The sequence below is a fragment of the Schistocerca piceifrons genome, unplaced genomic scaffold, assembly GCF_021461385.2.
Source record: "Schistocerca piceifrons isolate TAMUIC-IGC-003096 unplaced genomic scaffold, iqSchPice1.1 HiC_scaffold_1870, whole genome shotgun sequence".
Lineage (NCBI taxonomy): Eukaryota > Metazoa > Arthropoda > Insecta > Orthoptera > Acrididae > Schistocerca > Schistocerca piceifrons.
Genome location: NW_025727757.1, coordinates 2,066,503 through 2,086,351, shown reverse-complemented (window position 1 = coordinate 2,086,351; position 19,849 = coordinate 2,066,503). Strand labels below are relative to the sequence as shown.

The following is a 19,849-nucleotide window of genomic DNA, read 5'->3' as shown; positions in this document are numbered from 1 at the left end:
TCTGATTTTTATTGCTATGTCTCCAAGATAGGCACGTTTGTGGAACTGGAAGCTATACGCAAAGTTGTGGAACTTGTCCAGAAGAAGGAAACGGGCCACTTCAAAGCCGCTGAAGGATTCAGTTAACATCAGTCAACTTTAGAAGACTAGGTGGGGAATCTCAATGAGCGAGAAATGAATGAAATACTTAGGGCATTGCTGAAAACCCGAACTTCCGGCACGAACAGGAGATGATCTTGCAGCGGCATTGCAGGATCTATGAACCACAGGTAGTATGCAGTTACTGCTAGAGATTTTAAATGTCCAGCATTCCGACTTGCAGAGCAGAAAAGAATTACCAAATAATTTCGGTGGGGGATAAGTGTTCTGTGGGTAAAAGAGAAATGAGAGGATTTCTGAAACGACAACTTGAATTGAGATTTCAGACATGCGAGAAGCTTTCTGCAGGCAGAGCTAAGGGCTTCGCAGACGAGGTAGTAGACTTTCTTTCAGCTCTGGAAAGATGACTAAAAAGCCCTGCAATTCGCTGCCGAAATAATTTTCTATTGTGACAAGAGTGGAATCACTGTTGTCCAGGGTTCATCTAGTAGGGTTATAAGTTTCAAAGTCATAACAAGTGTCTCAAAAATCTCTTCAGCAGATAGAATTGCTCCTACGAGTTTTGTTACATGTACGAATCCAACCGGCCGTTTTGTGCTTCTATCCATTACATTTCGGCGGAACAACAGAGAACTTAATCGTCCCTGTGCAATTCCTGTAGTCTCCGTGACGAAGTGTCACCAACCCGGTCGAATGCAGCTTTCACTCTCCACTCACTGGTTCCAACACTTTATAAACGACAGCTGACGACCCACTGGCGTTTATCCTGGATGGAGGTCGCTCCCATACTCGTAACTCTGATGCCGGTGATGTTGGTCGAGAGCAGGCCGCCACGCCAGTTTGCCTGCGTATGCGTCAGCACCTGAAGGTACCGGAAGGAAGCTCTTGGTAAGAGAGGTCCAGAGAGCAACGAAATGGTTGAATCGTGGGGAGGAGGACTCCGACTCCAGCCGTGTTGGAACCTGCTGGAAGGCCCGCCGCGACCAGCTGTGCCCAACTGGCGCCTCTGGAGAGGCCTGGACCGAGCGCGCCGGCCGCTCCCCTCTGGCGTCGTCAGCTCCGTTGCAGGGGGCGGCGGGGTACCTGGGAACTCCAGAGTGCCACTTCTGCATCAAAAAAAACACAACGAGCTGACATTTTTCTTCTCGTTCTCAAAACGTCACATAATATCCAACAGTTATGCAGCAGTCTTGACCTCTGAAACTAACATCTGCTGGCAATAATTACCATCTTATTAATTCATTAAATCTGTTTGTTCCCAAACAGTGATTAGAAAACATGATATTAATAATCGTATTTTCCGATGGTTTTTAATTCTTAATTACTTGTCCTGCTATTGCTGAATGGGAAAATATTCTAAGGCTTTTGGCAAGAGTGATATTTCAATAATCCATTGTCATTGTTGAGAGGTTACTACCATTATCTTTTCGGGTCGCAACTCTCCCACCTGTTGCGTCTAGCAGTCAGGCCTACGAGATGTGTGGCCTGCCAAGCTTTTAATACTTGTGCACGGGAAATGTTGATATGACTTACCGTAGCCACTGCTACTGTACATTCTTAGCAAAGCCCCATCACCCAAATGTTTTGCTATAGTTTTTTTCTTTTTTTAAATTATCTCAACGCAACGGAATTAAAGGCATCTGACTGATAAATTTTAAACATGGCACTGTCTGTAAACATTTCCGATGGACTCCCTCCACCTTGGCAAGACCACATTCCCATTCTATCGCATTCTTTTTAATCAGCACTTGAGTATTCTAATAATAAGGAGCTGATGGCAAAAAACGTCTGAACAAAATGGCTACCCTCTACTGAATGATCATGACCACCATTTTGTTTCATATCTCATCTTTTATTTTCTGAAATTCTACCACCACAATGGTGAAGAATTTCGTTCAATACATTCAAACATAGGAGAAAACAAGGAATTGTCTGCCCCATGGACATGATATTACGTACGCATTTCAATATCCTGTGGTCTCTTACTGTTTTCCCTTATTACTACAGTGCACTTTCTGGATTTTCTGGAATGGGACGGATATCCATTACTTCTCTCTCTCTCTCTCTCTCTCTCTCTCTCACACACACACACTCTCCTATACTGATTGACTAATAACCTAGAGAATTTACTAACGGTCAGGTTATTCAAGGATAATTATTGCTTTTTGGTACAGTACTTGTAACTAAGTTTCTACATTCAAATTACACAGAACAACCGACTTTAGCCTGTACGTATCAAATCTTCCCAACAACTAAATTTCTACGCAGATTAATAAGTCAGAGAGCTTCGGATTAAATTTCAGACGAAACCTTTCCTACGGACCTGCCACACACTCTGGAGGATTTATACTCATCTCCCACTGCACTGTAAGCCTCATTGTGTTGCTGGGTAAATGGTTAACTAACCTTTTTCTCTCTCAATCAAAATTTCTAGCTTGCTTTACACGAATGTAGTTAATAATGGTTATTTTGGTGCCATGAGTAGTTAATTATCTCACGCACGGGTCCTCAAGTGAAGGTTTGCACACGCACATCTGTTTTCCATTGTCTCTTCGCCAGATTGAAACAGTCAGTACTCACCATGTGTTTCCAATTCAAATTCCGTACAAGAAAATTCTTAAATATTCTCAGCTTAAATTTATACACGCAAGTATCTCAGCTTAAAATTACCACACGTGGTGTCATTGAGACCATTGCCCACTGCAAAAAATCCCAAGTTCCCCATGAGTGTTACCTACCTTCCTTTACATGAATCTCCCACCATAACGTTTTTTTTATATATATATTCTGAAAAGGGAAATCATTGTTTCTGGCTGCTCTTAAATGTTCCACACGCATACCATTCCCGTATTCTGTGGTTCTACGGAGCGCACTGAAAACAGGTGTTTCAACTTGGGGAACCAGCGCCAGAGTGCCGGGACACGGCCGTTCACCAGGCCACCCCACGCTCCCTCACCAGTGGGGGAGGGTCCTGTTACCGTACTGGCCAGCCACACACTCCAGGCCCTCCAGTGGTCTGGAATGCTTCTTTGGCTCTCCCGAAGGTGACCAGAGGACTGTGTCAAAGATAATTACAGGTTCTACATCCACTATCTGTGGTCAGCAAGCAACAAACCATTCACTCATTTCTCAAACATCACAAAACTAGATATAGGGATCTATTTTTGAAGGAAGTGTGCATACGAATAAGCAAATATACAAACTGTCCTTATTTTGTACACTAGTAACCGGTGTGAGTGTAGTGAATACAGTTGTGTTACAATAAAACAGCTGTTCTGACGAGAACAACGGAGTATGTTGTTATACTATGGGTATTACTGTCCCGAACGAGGCAAACCTTTTCTATGTCGGGTAGTACTGTACCCTTTCATAGTACAGCATATTTTCCACAATTTGAAGGCTGCTCGTTTGTTGTGTCCTGCACCAGATGACAGTGTACTTTTCCGTTCGCTCCTTTAGGAACCGAAAGCAAAGCAGCCTGAACTGTGTTATTTAGGCTACAAATCTGCGGCCTTGCGGCAGAAAACCGCAAACACGTAGTGTTTGGGGGCGACCTGAGGTGCGTCGCAGTGGAGAGAGACCATCTGCCGATGCCAGGCGCGTCCGCTCAGTGAGAGGACGCTGTCGGTAAAGCGCAGCTCAGTGGCGGCTGCGACAATACATTGGGCATCGTGCTGCTATCAGACACGTGTTTGACGGTGCTCGAGTACAGCATTCAATATCTGAATTGTTATTAGTTTTGCTGTAACACCTAACTCGTATGTTTTTGTTGATGCAGTTGTGGTTGACATTTGATTAGACGCAGCGCATTGCGGTGATTATTTCATGTGATCGCACTTGCTGCGCCGTTTGTCGCTGAACAGCTGCTGCTGGTAGCGTGTTTAAGAATGCCCGCCTGCCTCGAGTCGGGTTCCCGCCAGTGCGCAGAGCCGCACGCCCCGCCGCCGCTGACCGCTCAGCCCTGCCGGGGGAAACCCCAGCCGCTCTCCGCGGCAACCAGGGGCTCTGCAGGCGCGCCTCAGCCGCGGCACCTTTCTGGCACTGTGTCCGGGGAGGCCCACACGTCACACATGCGAATGCGTCACGAAATAGTATCAAAACTGAATGTCTTTAATTACAGTACCTAATAAAAGCATTAATTATTAGCAACATTTTGTTTCCCATTACCGTAAGTACAGTCATTACAGATGTTACGTATTTGTCAGATACAACACAACCGTCTGGTAAAGGAACGGTCAGCTCTAGAATGAAAACAAGTCTCCAACAGATGACGAGCAAACAGCTTGGCCAGTCACAAGTAACGCCAAAAGAATTGTTCACCTCGTAATTGAAAATCCCTGAGTTTAAAATGGTGCAACGGAAATCTAAACCTATAAAAATACCTTAAAGTTACAGTAGAAAAGAAATTCATGTCATCGGTCTTCACCACACTGTCACCGACAAAACAGAAAAATCTACAAAGTCATAACGACAGATGCCTCTGCAAATATTCCAGACTTTTGCTTTGGTTCTCTTGCGTTTGCCAGATTCATTAAATATAACGTTACGTTCGTTCCTGTTTTCACCATGGTATCTCAGTAGCTACAACTGTCTGTTTCACAATAAGCAACAATATTCCGTTAGTTCACTTAGAAGAGAACTGTATGAAAGCAAGAGAAAATAAAAGCCTACCTAAATCTGTGAAGAACGTTTTATCTGCTACGTTTTGAAATTATTGCTCAATGTTCATCACAACAAACTGCAAAGTATTGGCCGGCCGCGGTGGCCGTGCGGTTCTAGCCGTTCCATTCCGGAACCGTGCGACTGCTACGGTCGCAGGTTCGAATCCTGCCTCGGGCATCGATGTGTGTGATGTCTTTAGGTTAGTTAGGTTTAAGTAGTTCTAAGATGTTAAGATGTTAAGTCCGCAGCTCGTGGTAGTGCGGTAGGATTCTCGCTTCCCACGCCCGGGTTCCCGGGTTCGATTCCCGGCGGGGTCAGGGATTTTATCTGCCTGGTGATGACTGGATGTTGTGTACTGTTAGTTAGGTTTAAGTAGTTCTAAGTTCTAGGGGACTGATGACCATAGATGTCAAGTCCCATAGTGCTCAGAGCCATTTGAACCATTTTTTTTTTTTTGCAAAGTGTTGCTTATGGACAATGAAACGATACGTTGTAAATATTATCGCCAGAAACTGTAAAACCGTCTTCTGTTATTGCTCTGATCTTGTTTCAACGTAATTTAACTCTAATTACTCCCTGAGATACAGTGTTGTTTATTTTGTACTGAGTGCCAGTCCAATGGAGGTCAGTAATAGTACTCTGTGAAGAACACGGAACATGATTTCGGGTGCGAAGAAAGGAAACTTTTTCGACTTTGGCATATCCGAGACCGGGAGAGTTAATTTCACGTTTGAAAATGTAATAAACGAAGTGTGACTGATAGTTCTGAATTTTCTATTTCTTTCCGTTTCCATTCACTTTTAGCAGCAACAAGCAAGCGCGGGAGCAGCTTGAAAGCTGCGTGGTTGGCAGGACACGGGAAGTGGACCTGGAAGTGAAATCGTCCTCTGCTTTGCTGCGACCTGCGTCTGCGGCTGACGTCAAAATGTCTGCAGAATTAACACGGCGACGTTGTGCCAATTCGAGGCTTGTTTCGCAGTTTTTGTGTCGCGGGTACTCGAGTGCTCTCAACATTTGAACAACGCCCAGTTGCTAGTCATTTAAAGTCGTAAGTGTGACGTATGGGAGAAGACAGTGTTTTGTGCTGCGGGGGTCCACCCCAGATCGAGGGAGGAACATTACACAACGCGAGTACACGGCCGATGTGACGCCACCGACTGTCAAACTCAATCCCCAGAAGTTAGGCGTATTATTTAGCGAAACGAATCCACTAGAAACGACTCGGAAGTGTAAACATAAGGTATGGTATATTAATGAAAGAAAAAACGGTCTTATTCACTGATAGAGACTTGAAGTTTACAGTGCATGTAGACGTTAAATACGTAGAGGGTAATGTGGCATGTGTAGCTATGGCGCTATTAATAAATAAATAAACCACGTGTTCTGATAAAGCAAAGTCCTCTTGTAAAGCACTACACATATGGACGCCACGAAAGGAATGTAAAGCGAAGCTCACAGGTCTACAGAGCAGCATACATGCCGGTACAGAGCCCAATGTAACAAATTATTCCTCATTTCACTCGGAGGAGCATATCGTTCTGTACTGTGTTTGGCATGGATTGAAGGAGAGGAGGGCACGCATTCTGCGTCTACTCTGCGAGCAGTGCCAGTTAAACAGAACGTTTATCAGGGTTCCTCAAACAGCACTCTCACATCGTCTGTAAGTACGGCCTCCTTTAACGTTTGTTTAGCTTGAAAGAGTATAGTAAATATTAGCAATTTAGTACTATTTAGTATTTCGTACATACGTCGATTAGCGCTCTTTTAGCCAGCTTTCTACGTAGTTGAGGATTCTGTCAACACCTTCACAGTAGACTTATCCACTTAGGGAGTTTGTTATCAGCGATTAACAACAGTCTGGAAGCAACAAAAACCTTCATGAGTGTAATAGTAGGATGTGGAATGACTTACACTATCCGTCATCTAGTGACACTAAAAGGGATGACTTATTGAGCCGAATAAACCTTGAGTGAAGCCGGCCGAGGTGGCCGAGCGGTTCTAGGCGCTTCAGTCTGGAACCGCGCGACCGGTACGGTCGCAGGTTCGAATCCTGCCTCGGGCATGGATGTGTGTGATGTCCTTAGGTTAGTTAGGTTTAAGTAGTTCTAAGTTCTAGGGGACTGATGACCACAGCAGTTCTGTCCCATAGTGCCCAGAGCCATTTGAACCTTGAGTGAAGAAAAACAAATCTAGAAAATGAACTCCATACACAAACTCAAATCACATTTGCTTGACAATATGCTCCACTCCACAGAATAATTTCAGATTGTGCAAAGGCACAGACTGTATGTATTTTAATATCTTTTGGTACGGATAATTCGTAGAGAGACTCAAGTGCGGAGCTGTTATACCAGCACACTCTCGATAGGAACCTGAATGACATGCTATGTGGACCGGAAGACTTGTCCTTATTGAGTGTTTGAAGCTGCTTCGGTACATCAAGGATATCTAATTCCATGTTACTCAGGATGTCAATTGTTGTTGACTCGAATGCTGGAATACTTAGTTGGTCTTCTTTGCTGAAGGAATTTCGGGAAACTGTGTCTAATGTCTCCGATCTCGTGTCACTGTCGTCGGTAACATTACGGTTGACGTCACGCAGAGGAGGTACGGATTGTGTCTTGCAGCTCGTGTAATCCACATGCCACAAGAATCCCTCTGGACTATCTGCCAGATGTCTCCTACGAATGTTTTCGCAAAGTGTCTTTGTCCTCCGGTCGCTCCTTTCCTTTCTCGTGGCGGCCCGCCCAAGCAGCAGAAACCTTAATAGCAGCCACCCTGTAGGTTACGTGTACCTTCTCTTGATTTTTTTATCCTGCTCAAGTTTTACTGTAGATGCCACTAATACTCCAAGCAGCTTTATCTTCCTGTATAAGGAAAAGCAACTCAAATCATGCCTCTGCCTGCATTTTAAAACTGCCCTTTCTATTTCTGTGTATTATAGTTAATTTTTGAGGTTTTTTTTATAATTATGTGGATTTTCATTACTTGTATACGTAGTCATTGTTCTCTATGCCTGTAACACCTTCTGCATTTCGTGTGTAAATGTATTCCTTACGTTCCAACAGAAACTAGAAATTGAATTCAATGCCTGTCATGTGCTGCCTATTGTACAACACGAGAAAACTGGCTACTGGTAGAGAACTGAATGATACGAACAGGACGAAATACTGAATAATGCGAAAATTGACACACCAAATCTCATTAAAAAATATTGCGTTAAAAAATGCGTTCTTTTGAAAATTATACTTCAGAACTTTAATAACGTTATTAATTTTAAGTAATATATTGCTTAAAAATGAATGTGCATTTCGCTCCACTCGTTTTTCCTGCCTTTGTCTACAGCTACATCCATACTCCGCAAGCCACCTGACGGTCTGTGGCGGAGGGTACCTTGAGTGCCTCTATCGGTTATCCCTTCTATTCCAGTCTCGTATTGTTCGTGGAAAGGATTGTCGGTATGCCTCTGTGTGGGCTCTAATCTCTCTGATTTTATCCTCATGGTCTCTTCGCGAGATATACGTAGGAAGGAGCAATATACTGCTTGACTCTTCGGTGAAGGTATGTTCTCGAAACTTCAACAAAAGCTCGTACCGAGCTACTGAGCGTCTCTCCTGCAGAGTCTTCCACTGTAGTTTATCTATCATCTCTGTAACGCTTTCGCGATTAGTAAATGATCCTGTAACGAAGCGCGCTACTCTCCGTTGGATCTTCTCTATCTCTTCTATCAACCCTATCTGGTACGGATCCCACATTGCTGAGCAGTATTCAAGCAGTGGGCAAACAAGCGTACTGTAACCTACTTCCTTTGTTTTCTGACTGCATTTCGTTAGGATTCTTCCAATGAATCTCAGTCTGGCATCTGCTTTACCGACGATCAACTTTATATGATCATTCCATTTTAAATCACTCCTAATGGCTATTGCCAGATAATTTATGGAATTAACTGCTTCCAGTTGCTGGCCTGCTATATTGTAGCTAAATGATAAGCGATCTTCGCAGCACATTACACTTCTCTACACTGAGATTCAATTGCCACTCCCTGCACCATGCGTCAATTCGCTGCAGATCCTCCTGCATTTCAGTACAATTTTCCATTGTTCCAGCCTCTCGATATACCACAGCATCATCTGCAAAAAGCCTCAGTGAACTTCCGATGTCATCCACAAGGTCATTTATATATATTGCGAATAGCAACGGTCCTACGACACTCCCCTGCGGTACACCTGAAACCACTCTTACTTCAGAAGACTTCTCTCCATTGAGAATGACATTCCTGCGTTCTGTTATCTAGGAACTCTTCAATCCAATCACACAGTTGCTCTGATAGTCCATATGCTCTTACCTTGATCATTAAACGACTGAGGGTTACTGGAATTCCACCAAAATTCCAACAGAATTGGCAATCTATTTTTGTGTTAATTGTCAACCTATTCTCCTTCGAAGAAGCATTACCGTTCGTGAGTAACGGCCACATTTCTGTTGGTGACTGGTTTAATTGTACGTCCTTTGTCACAGTGTAATTTGCCAAACTCATCTCACAGCAGCTATTGAGACAGAATTCCGAAACGGAGTGCCTCATTAAACAAGTAATTGGCAATCACAGAGCAACAATAGCTTACAAAAAACCTCATAGTGTCGGTTTGCAGTAACATACAAGAAGAAATTTCATGTTTGTTTTCATACTAGGAAGCTCTTGTTTCGCTAGCTGCCAATAACTCTTAAAAAATTACAGTCACTGGAGTGAAGTAAATAGAAAGGGAAGTATAAGTACTGATATATCGCCATAGATGAGAAAGTTTCGTGTGCTTAAGAGTTGGCAAAACACTCTCCTCCTTGTGTGCTATCATTCGCCAAACTTTCGTTTCGATGTCTCGAGACATGAGATACGAGAGATGTTGCGAGTATTTCATTCTCGCGGGCGTGAGATCGGGAGTGAGCGCGCTACATGGGATCCATTTTCTCGAGATCGGAGGCAGATAGAAATCTAAACAAAAATTCTACATGTTGGCTAAATTTCATACGCAGCAACATATGGTGTAATACTCAGCAAACGCAAAATCACAGCGACCCCTAATTTTCATTGCAAACTTTTTGATTTAGCGTAGTGTCTTACTAAAATTGTGTACATCACAATAAGAATGGTCATTAGCGAGGTGATGGGCACTTCGCCACGAAGCTGACATATAACGATACAAGTAAGGCAAAAATCAAATATTTTCGGTGAATAGTTTCTGTAAAATCGTTTGAGGAAGATAACAGGTTGCGGGCGCTTCGGTTCTGTCAGCGCAGAGCGTCGCCAGCCGGCGCGTGCGAGGTGTCGTGTGCGAGTCGCAGTATGCGCTGCACCCGCGCGACCCGTGCGTGTCGCGCTGTAGTCTAGTGTTACGTGACACGCGCTGTACGCGTCTCACTTTGCCTAACGCTGCCACTCACGGCGCATTTATTGCTGCCCCGCCACGTATGCGACTTGAGTAGTCGACCCCCATCGGCCCTGCATTGCTCTACTGTAACAATACATTCTGTGCAACCGCTATCTACGTGTCTGAGGAGACTATGCAACCCTAATTCGTACCCAAGTAATGATGAATTATCGTAGAGTACAGCACAGAACACGGAAAACAAAAAGATACAGGAAACAGGGCGACAGCCTTCAAAAATTCCTCAACTTTGGAATCGGTCGTGAATGTGTGTGTTTAGAAACCACATCTGATTGCAACTACTGTGTTCAAAATGTGTAAAGGAAGATGGCTGAAAGGGTTAGTGTACTCGTGACAAATTACTGTGGCTGTTCTTACAGTGTTCTGCTCATGTTTTCCAACAATACGTTTTTGTTTCTTTCTTTATTTCTTTCTTGGTACTGTCACTACTCTCCAACACGATACTTGGAGTCATTTTTACATTTCACAACGCTTCTTCAGAAATAGCAACGGTTCAACTACGGAAAGAGAAACGTAAAGATATAGTGCATTAAGTATTCGGTAGATGGCATGCCAGTATGATCACCATTGAAAGGGCGCTGTTCCAGGAGTTAAGCCCTTTCATAAATGATGCCGCTATAACGAGTCACAGTAACACATTTACAATATCTGGAATAAAGCTCTTCTCATACAAAAAAAAAAAAAAAAATGTATCTATGTGTGTAGGATCCGTTACCGCTCTTAACTCATTTTGTCAAAATTTGCACTAAGGTCGTTTCAAAAATGATTGTTCAATCAACTGTACCCCCTTACAGTAAACAAGACAAATGAAGACGTGACGCAGTTGTCGACAATACACGGCTCTCGTCATCGGCCCACGCCGTATCCCAGCAACGGTTTGAGTCTAAAGGCGAGCAAGGCGGCTGTTGCTGTCCCCGTTGCCAGCAGAGTCTGCAGAAACAGAAATGCGGCAACAGCACGGAGCAGCGGCAGCGGCCTGTGCCGAGTCACCGAGCAGAGTGTGGTCGCTGCCAAAGCACGGCCACCGAAATGACTGCACCTTCCTGCGCATGCGTAACATTAATTCTCGACTCCTGCATGTCTAATAAATATGGAGATCTTAGACACAGCACTTATATATTAAGAATAATATAATTTTACAAATCAGTCGAGCGGATTATTCGTACGAATCTATCTAAGACAGTCTCTGTAGGAGAAAGATTAATTTTATGTATCTTTTAATTACAGGAAGATCGGGCGTCTGCAGATTATAAATATTCCTACAAAGCTACCATGCCAAGTGCTTTCTTCATTCGATCTTTTGCATAATGTTCGACAACGTTAGCACATCGCCATGGTTTCTTGAAACACGCGTCCTCCATGGACCTATCGTAAGGCATAATTTATTTTTACAAGATTTTCCACCAGCCTAGATATGAATTTCAGGCATTAAGTACTACTTTGGTTCAATTCTAGTGTCCTATTCCACCCGTCAACTTTGACTAGCGACGTCGTGTGTGCCATCATCGGTCTTCGATGCGAAAGATGAAAGTGTCCCGTCATTAAATGTTATCTGCGGTTGTCTCAGTGCCTGAAGTAAACTGTGTCGATTGTTGTAAATATGTCGCGATTTCCGAGAGTATGGTCAGGCAGCACCGCAACCTCAGCGCGCAGCTTAAACTGATGCCAGTGAATCAAGCAGCAATCGTATTTTTAATCTTGGTTCCTATAAAATATTTAGCTACTTCTTTCCCAATAAGATATGATTTCCGAAAGTGAGCTCGGGCAGGAATCGAAAGAACAGCATAATTGGTGCGAATGGAACGGTTAGCTCGCATATTTATAATCTTGATTCCCACGAATATTTGGCTGTATTTTTCCGCAAACTGCACGATTTATGAGGGTGAGGTTAGGCAGGAGACTAAGAGGACAGCTAGGCCCATATAGGTAAATTGTAGGTCTCTATTGCACGGTTCGTTACTTTCCCTGACATTTCATTAAGTGTGTATTGTTATTACTTTTTAGGATTTTTTATTTCTTGTCTCTGCACTTGAGACATCTACGTCAAGTTTAGTTGTTGATTCCAGAATTTCTTATTTGTCGCAGTAGTACAGAGTGCGACATCAAGAATAGAAATCCTGTAACAAAGAACTGCACTCCCTTAGTGCAGAAACGCTGAAAATAGTGAAACTTGGACTCGATATCTTGAACTGAAATATGTAGCTCAATACTCGTGATCGGTTCCAACATTTGTCGCTTTTTGTGAATTTTCCTGTCACAGAGTTCACAATTCGTATTAATTGGCAATTGATCCTAAATAATGAAAAGTGTGAGGTCATCCACATGAGTGCTAAACGGAATCGGTTAGACTTCGGTTAGACGATAAATCAGTCGAATCTAAAGGCCGGAAATCGTACTAAATACCTAGGAATCACCGTTACGAAGAACATAAATTGGAAAGAACACATAGGAAATATTGTGGGGGAGGAGAACCAAAGACTGCGTTTTATTGGCTGAAGATGCAACAGATCTACTAGAGAGACTACCTACACTACGGTTGTCCGTCCTCTTCTAGAATACTGCTGTGCAGTGTGGGATCATTACCAGGTAGAATTAAAGGACTTCATCGAGAATGTTCAGGGAAAAGCAGCACATTTTGTACTGTCGAGAAATAGGAGAGGCAGTGTCACTGACATGATACAGAATTTGGGGCGGCCATACTTAAAATAAAGGCATGTTTCGTTGCGGCAGAACCTTACCACGAAGTTTCAATTACTAACTTTCTCCTCCGAATGCGAAACCATTTTTTTTTTTTCGCCGACATCCACAGGGAGAAACGATCATCATCATAAAATAAGGAAATCAGGTCTCGCTCGGAAAGGTACATCTGTTCGTTTCTTCCGCATTCTGTTTCATACTGGAATAATAGAGGATTATTGTGAAAAATGGTTCGATGAACACTTTGCCAAGCACGTAAGTGTGATTTGCAAACTGTCCATGTAGATGTAAATTACGAGTTTACTACGAGTGATATTGTAGTGGACTTTAAAGGACATGCTTGGTTCTTTCACTTGCACACGTGAACTGTGATAATTTGTTTCATGCATGTATGGTTTTTTATGTTGTTACTTTCTTTTTTGTTAGCTCAATTTATTTGCAATATAGCTTATAGCTATGTAATTAATCGCATGAGCTGCAATCAAATTTTATTGTATGTATGTATATTATCTGTCTTTTTCGTGATACATTCTTTGGTTTAGGATTGAACCGCATTGCCTTTAGATGTCGCCTCTAAGTAGCATCTGTGAGTCAGATATGACGTCGATCAAAGCCATAGAGTAGAAAAATCTCTGGTGTGAGCATTGCGTGGTGTGCATGTTGTCAACATTAAGCTGAAATTGTCGCATGATCTCGGGATGCCGTCAAGTCTCGTCGTGTGGAAACATTCCACAATGCATTTCAAATGGCGGCATTCAGACAAGTCGTCAACAGACCGTCACGTCACGTCACGTCAGGTCACGTCACGGCAGGTCACGGTTTCCAGGGAATGAAGTGTCGACGGTATCATCATCTGCTATCAGCGTAAGTTAACTCGTTGTATAGTAGTGGATATTGTGCTTTTGTAACTTTTTACTCTCCATTTTCTTATTGTGCTTTGATTTCGTGGCAAATTGTAAATGTTCGATGCCGACTTGGAGGTTTTTTGCACTGGATGTTCTCACACAAGCAATGTGAGATATCTGAAAGCGAAAAATTGTTTAGGTTTGGCAATAACAGAAGAGACGCCCAGTCACCTATAACATAGAAATGTCGATGTTTTGAGGTGTTGTTTCACGCCTCAGCACTTCAGCAAACAAGACTGATAAAGAACACAAGTTATGAGGTCTGCTTTGGCCATTAGTAACCTTAGTTCCTCAACTGAAATACTGTACTCTGACACAGACTAAGCGAATTGACGTTACATGACGTGACGTGACAGACGGTGTGAGTACACGCTGACGTGACGGTGCTGCGACGTGATGTCTGCTCATTTTGTTCGTCAAAGCTGAGAGATCAATTTATTGCAGGTATCAAATGCAAGTTGTTATGGTCTCTACAAAACACCTGTCCCTAATACACAGCACATACGACTGGAATCTATGTCAACTAACGATTTGGCGACATTCAAAATTTATAGGACGTATTAAGCACAAACCTATGCCACCCCAAGAATACACAACCACTATGACAATGTGTGTCGACAACAGAAAATAAATTCTGTGCGTGTGAATCCTCACTCTATGGCCAAAGCGGAGGGTGGAAACGGGCACTAGAATATGTTCACTGTTTTTTTCTGTTTATCATTAAATGAGGCGTCCTTATCATCCTTGTGCCAATGTAATTCGCATCCTTAACACCAGTGCAGTACTCCCATGTTATCTTGGCTCCTCATCTCCCTAGAACTGAATTAGTAGAGACTGCGCGAATTTGAGCTGCCGGTGTGTTGATTCATGTCGCTGTCAACTTTGGCATTCAGGCCATAGGCCTGAAACTGTAATGATCTGCCACATATTGATTACAACGCAAAATATTTTTATGGCAAACTTTCGCAATTTTCTGTACCATGGTATGTATGAAACATGGACATTTTTCTCATTTAAACCAGTAAAGACGTGGGTATTTCTTTCGGCATGATGTCATATTTTTGTGCTACAAACATACTTTTTACACCTTGTGCTCACAGATAACACTGCCCTTCCACAGATGTATTTATAAATGTATTCACAGATAACATAGTTCTTCCAAAGATGTTTGATTTTATGTACCTATGATCTTCCTGTGAACATGGATTGTCCAACGTAGACATGTTATTCATCTTTGGCCATGTCAACCAGTATCTTCCATAGTATAATTTCAGATAAGATTCATTACACATGTAACTACTGTACTGATGTTCATTCTGTGGCTCGACTGTTTAATGACTGGAAACCATATTTGCTGCCTGTCTGTCGTTGACTTAGACCATTAAGCACTTTCTTGATGCTCAAACATCCATTTTAGATCTTGAAGATGCCTTCACATACACTATGTGGTCAAAAGTATCTGGACACCTGGCTGAAAATAACTTACAAGTTCGTGGCGCCCCCCATCAGCAATGCTGGAATGCAATGTGGTGTTCGATTTGTTATCATCCACAACTCCAAATGGATTACACGCTTTCTCTTTAAAGTACTTTAATCACCACATGGGGTCGCAGTAACCTTGAAAATTAAATTTCAAATGGTCTTGGGAAATCGTAAATTAAAAAAAAAAAACAGGAGAAAAGTTGTGGATAATTCGGGCTAAGCTTGGCAGCACTTACTCAGTCGTATTCCACGCTAAACTCCAGCCGTGACAGAGATCTCGTTCAGACACCGACTTCAGTTCTCCACTCGCTAGGCTGGAGTGAGAGCGGCACTGTTGCAGGGACGTCGCTAATGAGGAAAATGGAAGAGGAAAAGGGGTTGATTTCGGAATCCCAAAGTGGAAGGAGTGAAGATTAAAGAGAAAGGAAACAGATATAAACACGGAAACACTATGTAATACAACGTTTCTGGCGATTGGCAACCCAGTGTTGGACGCCATTAATTGGAAAGGACCGAAATAACTCTTGGCCCCACCCGATTCTGCCGAAAACCCGCAGAAATTGACAGGTATGTGGTATTAACGTCGTAGAAAAACAGTACATTGCCTCCTGTGCGGCAAACGTTCGTCGCAACTAGTATTGCTGTGTTTGGGACAGAATTGTACATTTCGATTTGCAGCTTCAGAGTGAATAATGTAACAGTTTCTGAAGCAGCCTGCTGGACACCCAGTACTTGCCGCCGTCCAGAGCGAAAACTTTCTGAGGCGAATTACTTCTCTAAGTGTGCGTCATCATGGTTTGGTGCAAGTTACAGAATGGTGACCTTCGGTCATATGAATAAAACGGAGAATGTACTTTATACTCGAAATTGTGGAGAACATTCCCAGGTTCGCACGAATAAAGCGAGTCGGAGAATATGCTTCACCCGAGAAATTTCTCAGCTTGAGTAAATGAGTGGGGGGAGTCGGTAAAAGCAAACATCATCCTCCGATTTCGTATGAATAAAACTGGAGGACCGAATCACGAACCGAGAACATTCTCCGTTTCTTGAAGTGTGCTCTGTAGCATAACATCGAGCTGAGTAAGTTCTGTTGACGTTAGCTTTTACAGACTTTTTGGTAGTAAAGGCAAAGTTTATATTGCCTGTAAGGAAAGAAGGTATAGGTACCCGAAGAAATACAGAAGAGAGAAACCGTAGAAACTTCTACGAGCCTTACAATAAAAACATTATTTGCGTGGCGAATTTGCTTCCAAAAAATCATGAAAGAAGAGATGAGCGACCTTTCAAAACAAGTGAAAATTAAAATGTTTTTGTTGCTATTTAGTAGACTCAAGTTTTCACACTGATGTACGAGAAGACTTTGGTATACACACAGCACCTGTGCCGCTGACGTTTCCGGATATTCATGTCTTCTCACACCGTAAATCTTACACTTCGTTAAGTTCGGAAAATAGACGAATCAGAAAAATTAACAGCTGGCTGATTACAAACCTAGCGATCGGTTTCTCGTAACGAACCCCACGGGCGATCGCTTGCGTCCTTGACACGCGAGCACACCATTCTGCGTCGTATTTGAACAAAATTATCTCTTCTTAGAAAACTCGGCCATAGTTCCGGTTTGGAGTCGATGAAAAATGATGTAATTTTAAGATTTCATTCACATAATGTGTTCACCTAACTTCAGTAACAGAAAACGTTCGTACGAGTCGTATACTCAATACGATCGCAGAAAATGCGTTTTCCCAATTGTCTTTAGTCGTCTTAACTATTTGCTGCCGCACATAAAAGTGAAATCTAAACGTAGTGCAACTCTTTACAGAACACACTGACGCCAGTTCCATCTTCGTACACTGAACGGTTTGCCTGTTTGAGCGAGCTGAATGAAATCTGACGTTACGCGTGACACGGCAGACGACACACACAAGAGAACCTTCTCAGGGAGGTGGGGAGGCAGTGGGAAGGAAACCGTCTCGCCACAGAATACGCTTGCGATTTTTCATTCATGCGTAACTGAAAACTTTCTGAGAGAATATTCTTTTGCTCTGATAATCTTCTCCGGCGAAAGATGTCTTTTTATGTATACGACTCCTAATCCTCACGATTTCTCCCCATGAATGCGAAATCGAAGGGCGTACCCACGACATAAACTAGAGCAATTGTGGCGGGAGGGGGCAGGTCGTACTATTCGCAAAGAACTGGGAGTAGGCAAACCAGGCATCATTTCTCGATAGAGAAAACAGAAAACTGGCGACAAACCGCTTTCAATAAACATTTTAAACACAAGAATGCATTCGCGTAACAATACAATAATTTAAGTTCTTGGATTGGACTCAGATGTTTCTGATACCACCTGTTTTTAAATCTCGCCGTATTCTTTCACGTAGTTTCGGTGTTCGCTCAGCAGGAACAACGCAGCCAGTCTCCCTCGTCTGTCTCGATTCGGTTCTAAGCCAAGTCTTTGCTGGTCGTAGGGTATTGAAGCATCGTTCCATAGCCACCGTTCCCGTGGAATAGTACTCAAAATATTTTGTGCTTCTATAATGCTAGAGAAAAGATTCTTGCCCTTGTGAAACAGAGCAGCGACCTATAAACCACTTAATTTAGAGTCAGAGACACACTTTCTCCTCGATCAGTTGTACTGCGGGTGCAGCTGAATGGCAATGGTCTTAAAACCGTGAAGCTTTTAAAACAACTCGGTGTTTTTATGGAAGTTCAGTGCGCTACTTTTGCACATATTCAGGGGGTGTAGCTTGTTCAGAGCAAACGCTGGAACACTTTCAGGGGAAACTGAATACTTAACGGAGACGGGAGTGATTCGATATACGGTAATACGACCGAACGTCATCAGCACTTCGACTCAATTTATGTCAAACATTTTCTTTCGAATTTTTACTTACGAGCCAAAAGTCAAAATTTAATTTCCACCTCCGGTCCCCCTGCAGGAGCAGCCTGTGCTTCTACAAGTAATTCCACACTCATCGTGTCTCGTTCACTTAGGTCTGCACTCAGATGCTCCAGAACCCACGGCGTGTGTTCACCCACCGACTTACATTGCAGGACATCCACAACGGGTACCACAACTCGAGAGACCTCGCTACTACAATTCTGCGAAGAGAATATAAACTACACCAACGTTGTCTTTAACATGTGGATAACTGAAAACCACTTTCTGTGACTTGGTAAGTAATTATATCTAATTAACTTTTTACAAATTAATTTCCGTCATCTCACTCACTCATTACAGATTCATACACGTCATGTAGTAATACGCTTATTCTCCTGGTCTTCATCTGCAGCATAACGAGTACCACCTGTCTGCCACCATTAACTCTGCAGTCGGCTGCCTTTCATCTGCAAACAGAACATGCCCTGCTCGAAAGCTGCCTTTGAGATGTAGGGATGTGTCTTTATTTCTTTAATTTGATAAAAATGATATCTACAGATTCCTATACGAAATGTAGTTCGTCTACATAGATCGGTTACTGCTGCTACGATGGCAGCTTATCAACATTTAAGTGAGTCTGAACGCGGTGTTATAGTCGGCGCACCAGCGATGGGACACAGCAACTCCGAGGTAGCGATGAAGTGGGGATTTTCCTGGACGACCATTTCATTGGTGTACCTAAAATATCAGGATACAGGAAAACATCAAATCTCCGACATCGCTGCGGTCTAAAAACATCCTGCAAGAACAGGAGCATCAGCGACTGAAGAGAATCGTTCAACGTGACACAAGTGCAACCCTCCCGCAAATTTCTGCAGATTGCAATGCTGTGCCATCAGCAGGTGTCAGCGTGCCAACCACTCACCGAAAAATCATCGAAAAGGGGTTTCGGATCCAAAGGCCCACTCGTGTACCCTTGATGACTGCACGACACAAAGCTTTACGCCCGTCAACACCATCACTGGACTGTTGATGATTGGAAACACGTTGCCTGGTCGGACGAATCTGCTTCCACATTGTATTGAGTGGATGGACGTGTACGGGTGTGGATACAACCACATGAATCTATGGACCCTGAATTTCAGCAGGGGACTGTTCCAGCTGGTGGAGGCGCTGTACTGGTGTAGCTGGAGTGATATGGGACCCGTGACAAGTCTAGATACGACCCTGACAGGTGACAAGTACGTAACCATCCTGTCTGGTCACCTGCGTCCAGTCACGTCCGTTGTGCACAACGACGGATTTTGGGAATTCCAGCAGGACAATGCGACATCCCGCTCGTCCAGAGATGCTACAGAGTGGCTCCAGGAACACTCTTCTGATTTTAAACACTTCCGCCGGCTGTCAAACTTGCAGCATACTGTTCAGAGGACATCTCCACCCCCTCGTACTCTTACGGATTTACGGACAGCCCTGCAGGATTCATGGTGTCAGTTCCCTCCAGCACTACTTCAGATATTAGGCGAGTCCATACCACGCCGTGTTGCGGCGCTTCTGCATAAAATATGTCGACTTGAACAGCAGACTATAGGTGTGTGTCTCTAGGTTTACATCTACTCCTTTTCCTGAAACTGGTCCTCTAGCTTTAGACTTGTCTAATACGACTGTAGGGCAAGAAT

General features: G+C 43.3%; 1 protein-coding gene across 1 annotated transcript in view; it reads right to left on the bottom strand.

Moving 5' to 3' along the window:
• Positions 1–860: 860 nt before the first annotated feature.
• The window catches only part of LOC124741114 (ankyrin-1-like), a 51,950-nt gene continuing 32,961 nt past the window's right edge, over positions 861–19,849 (bottom strand). The window contains exon 6 of the mRNA XM_047248649.1: positions 861–1,205. Within this exon, the coding sequence (XP_047104605.1) occupies positions 861–1,205 (345 nt within the window). The remainder of the gene's footprint in view (positions 1,206–19,849) is intronic.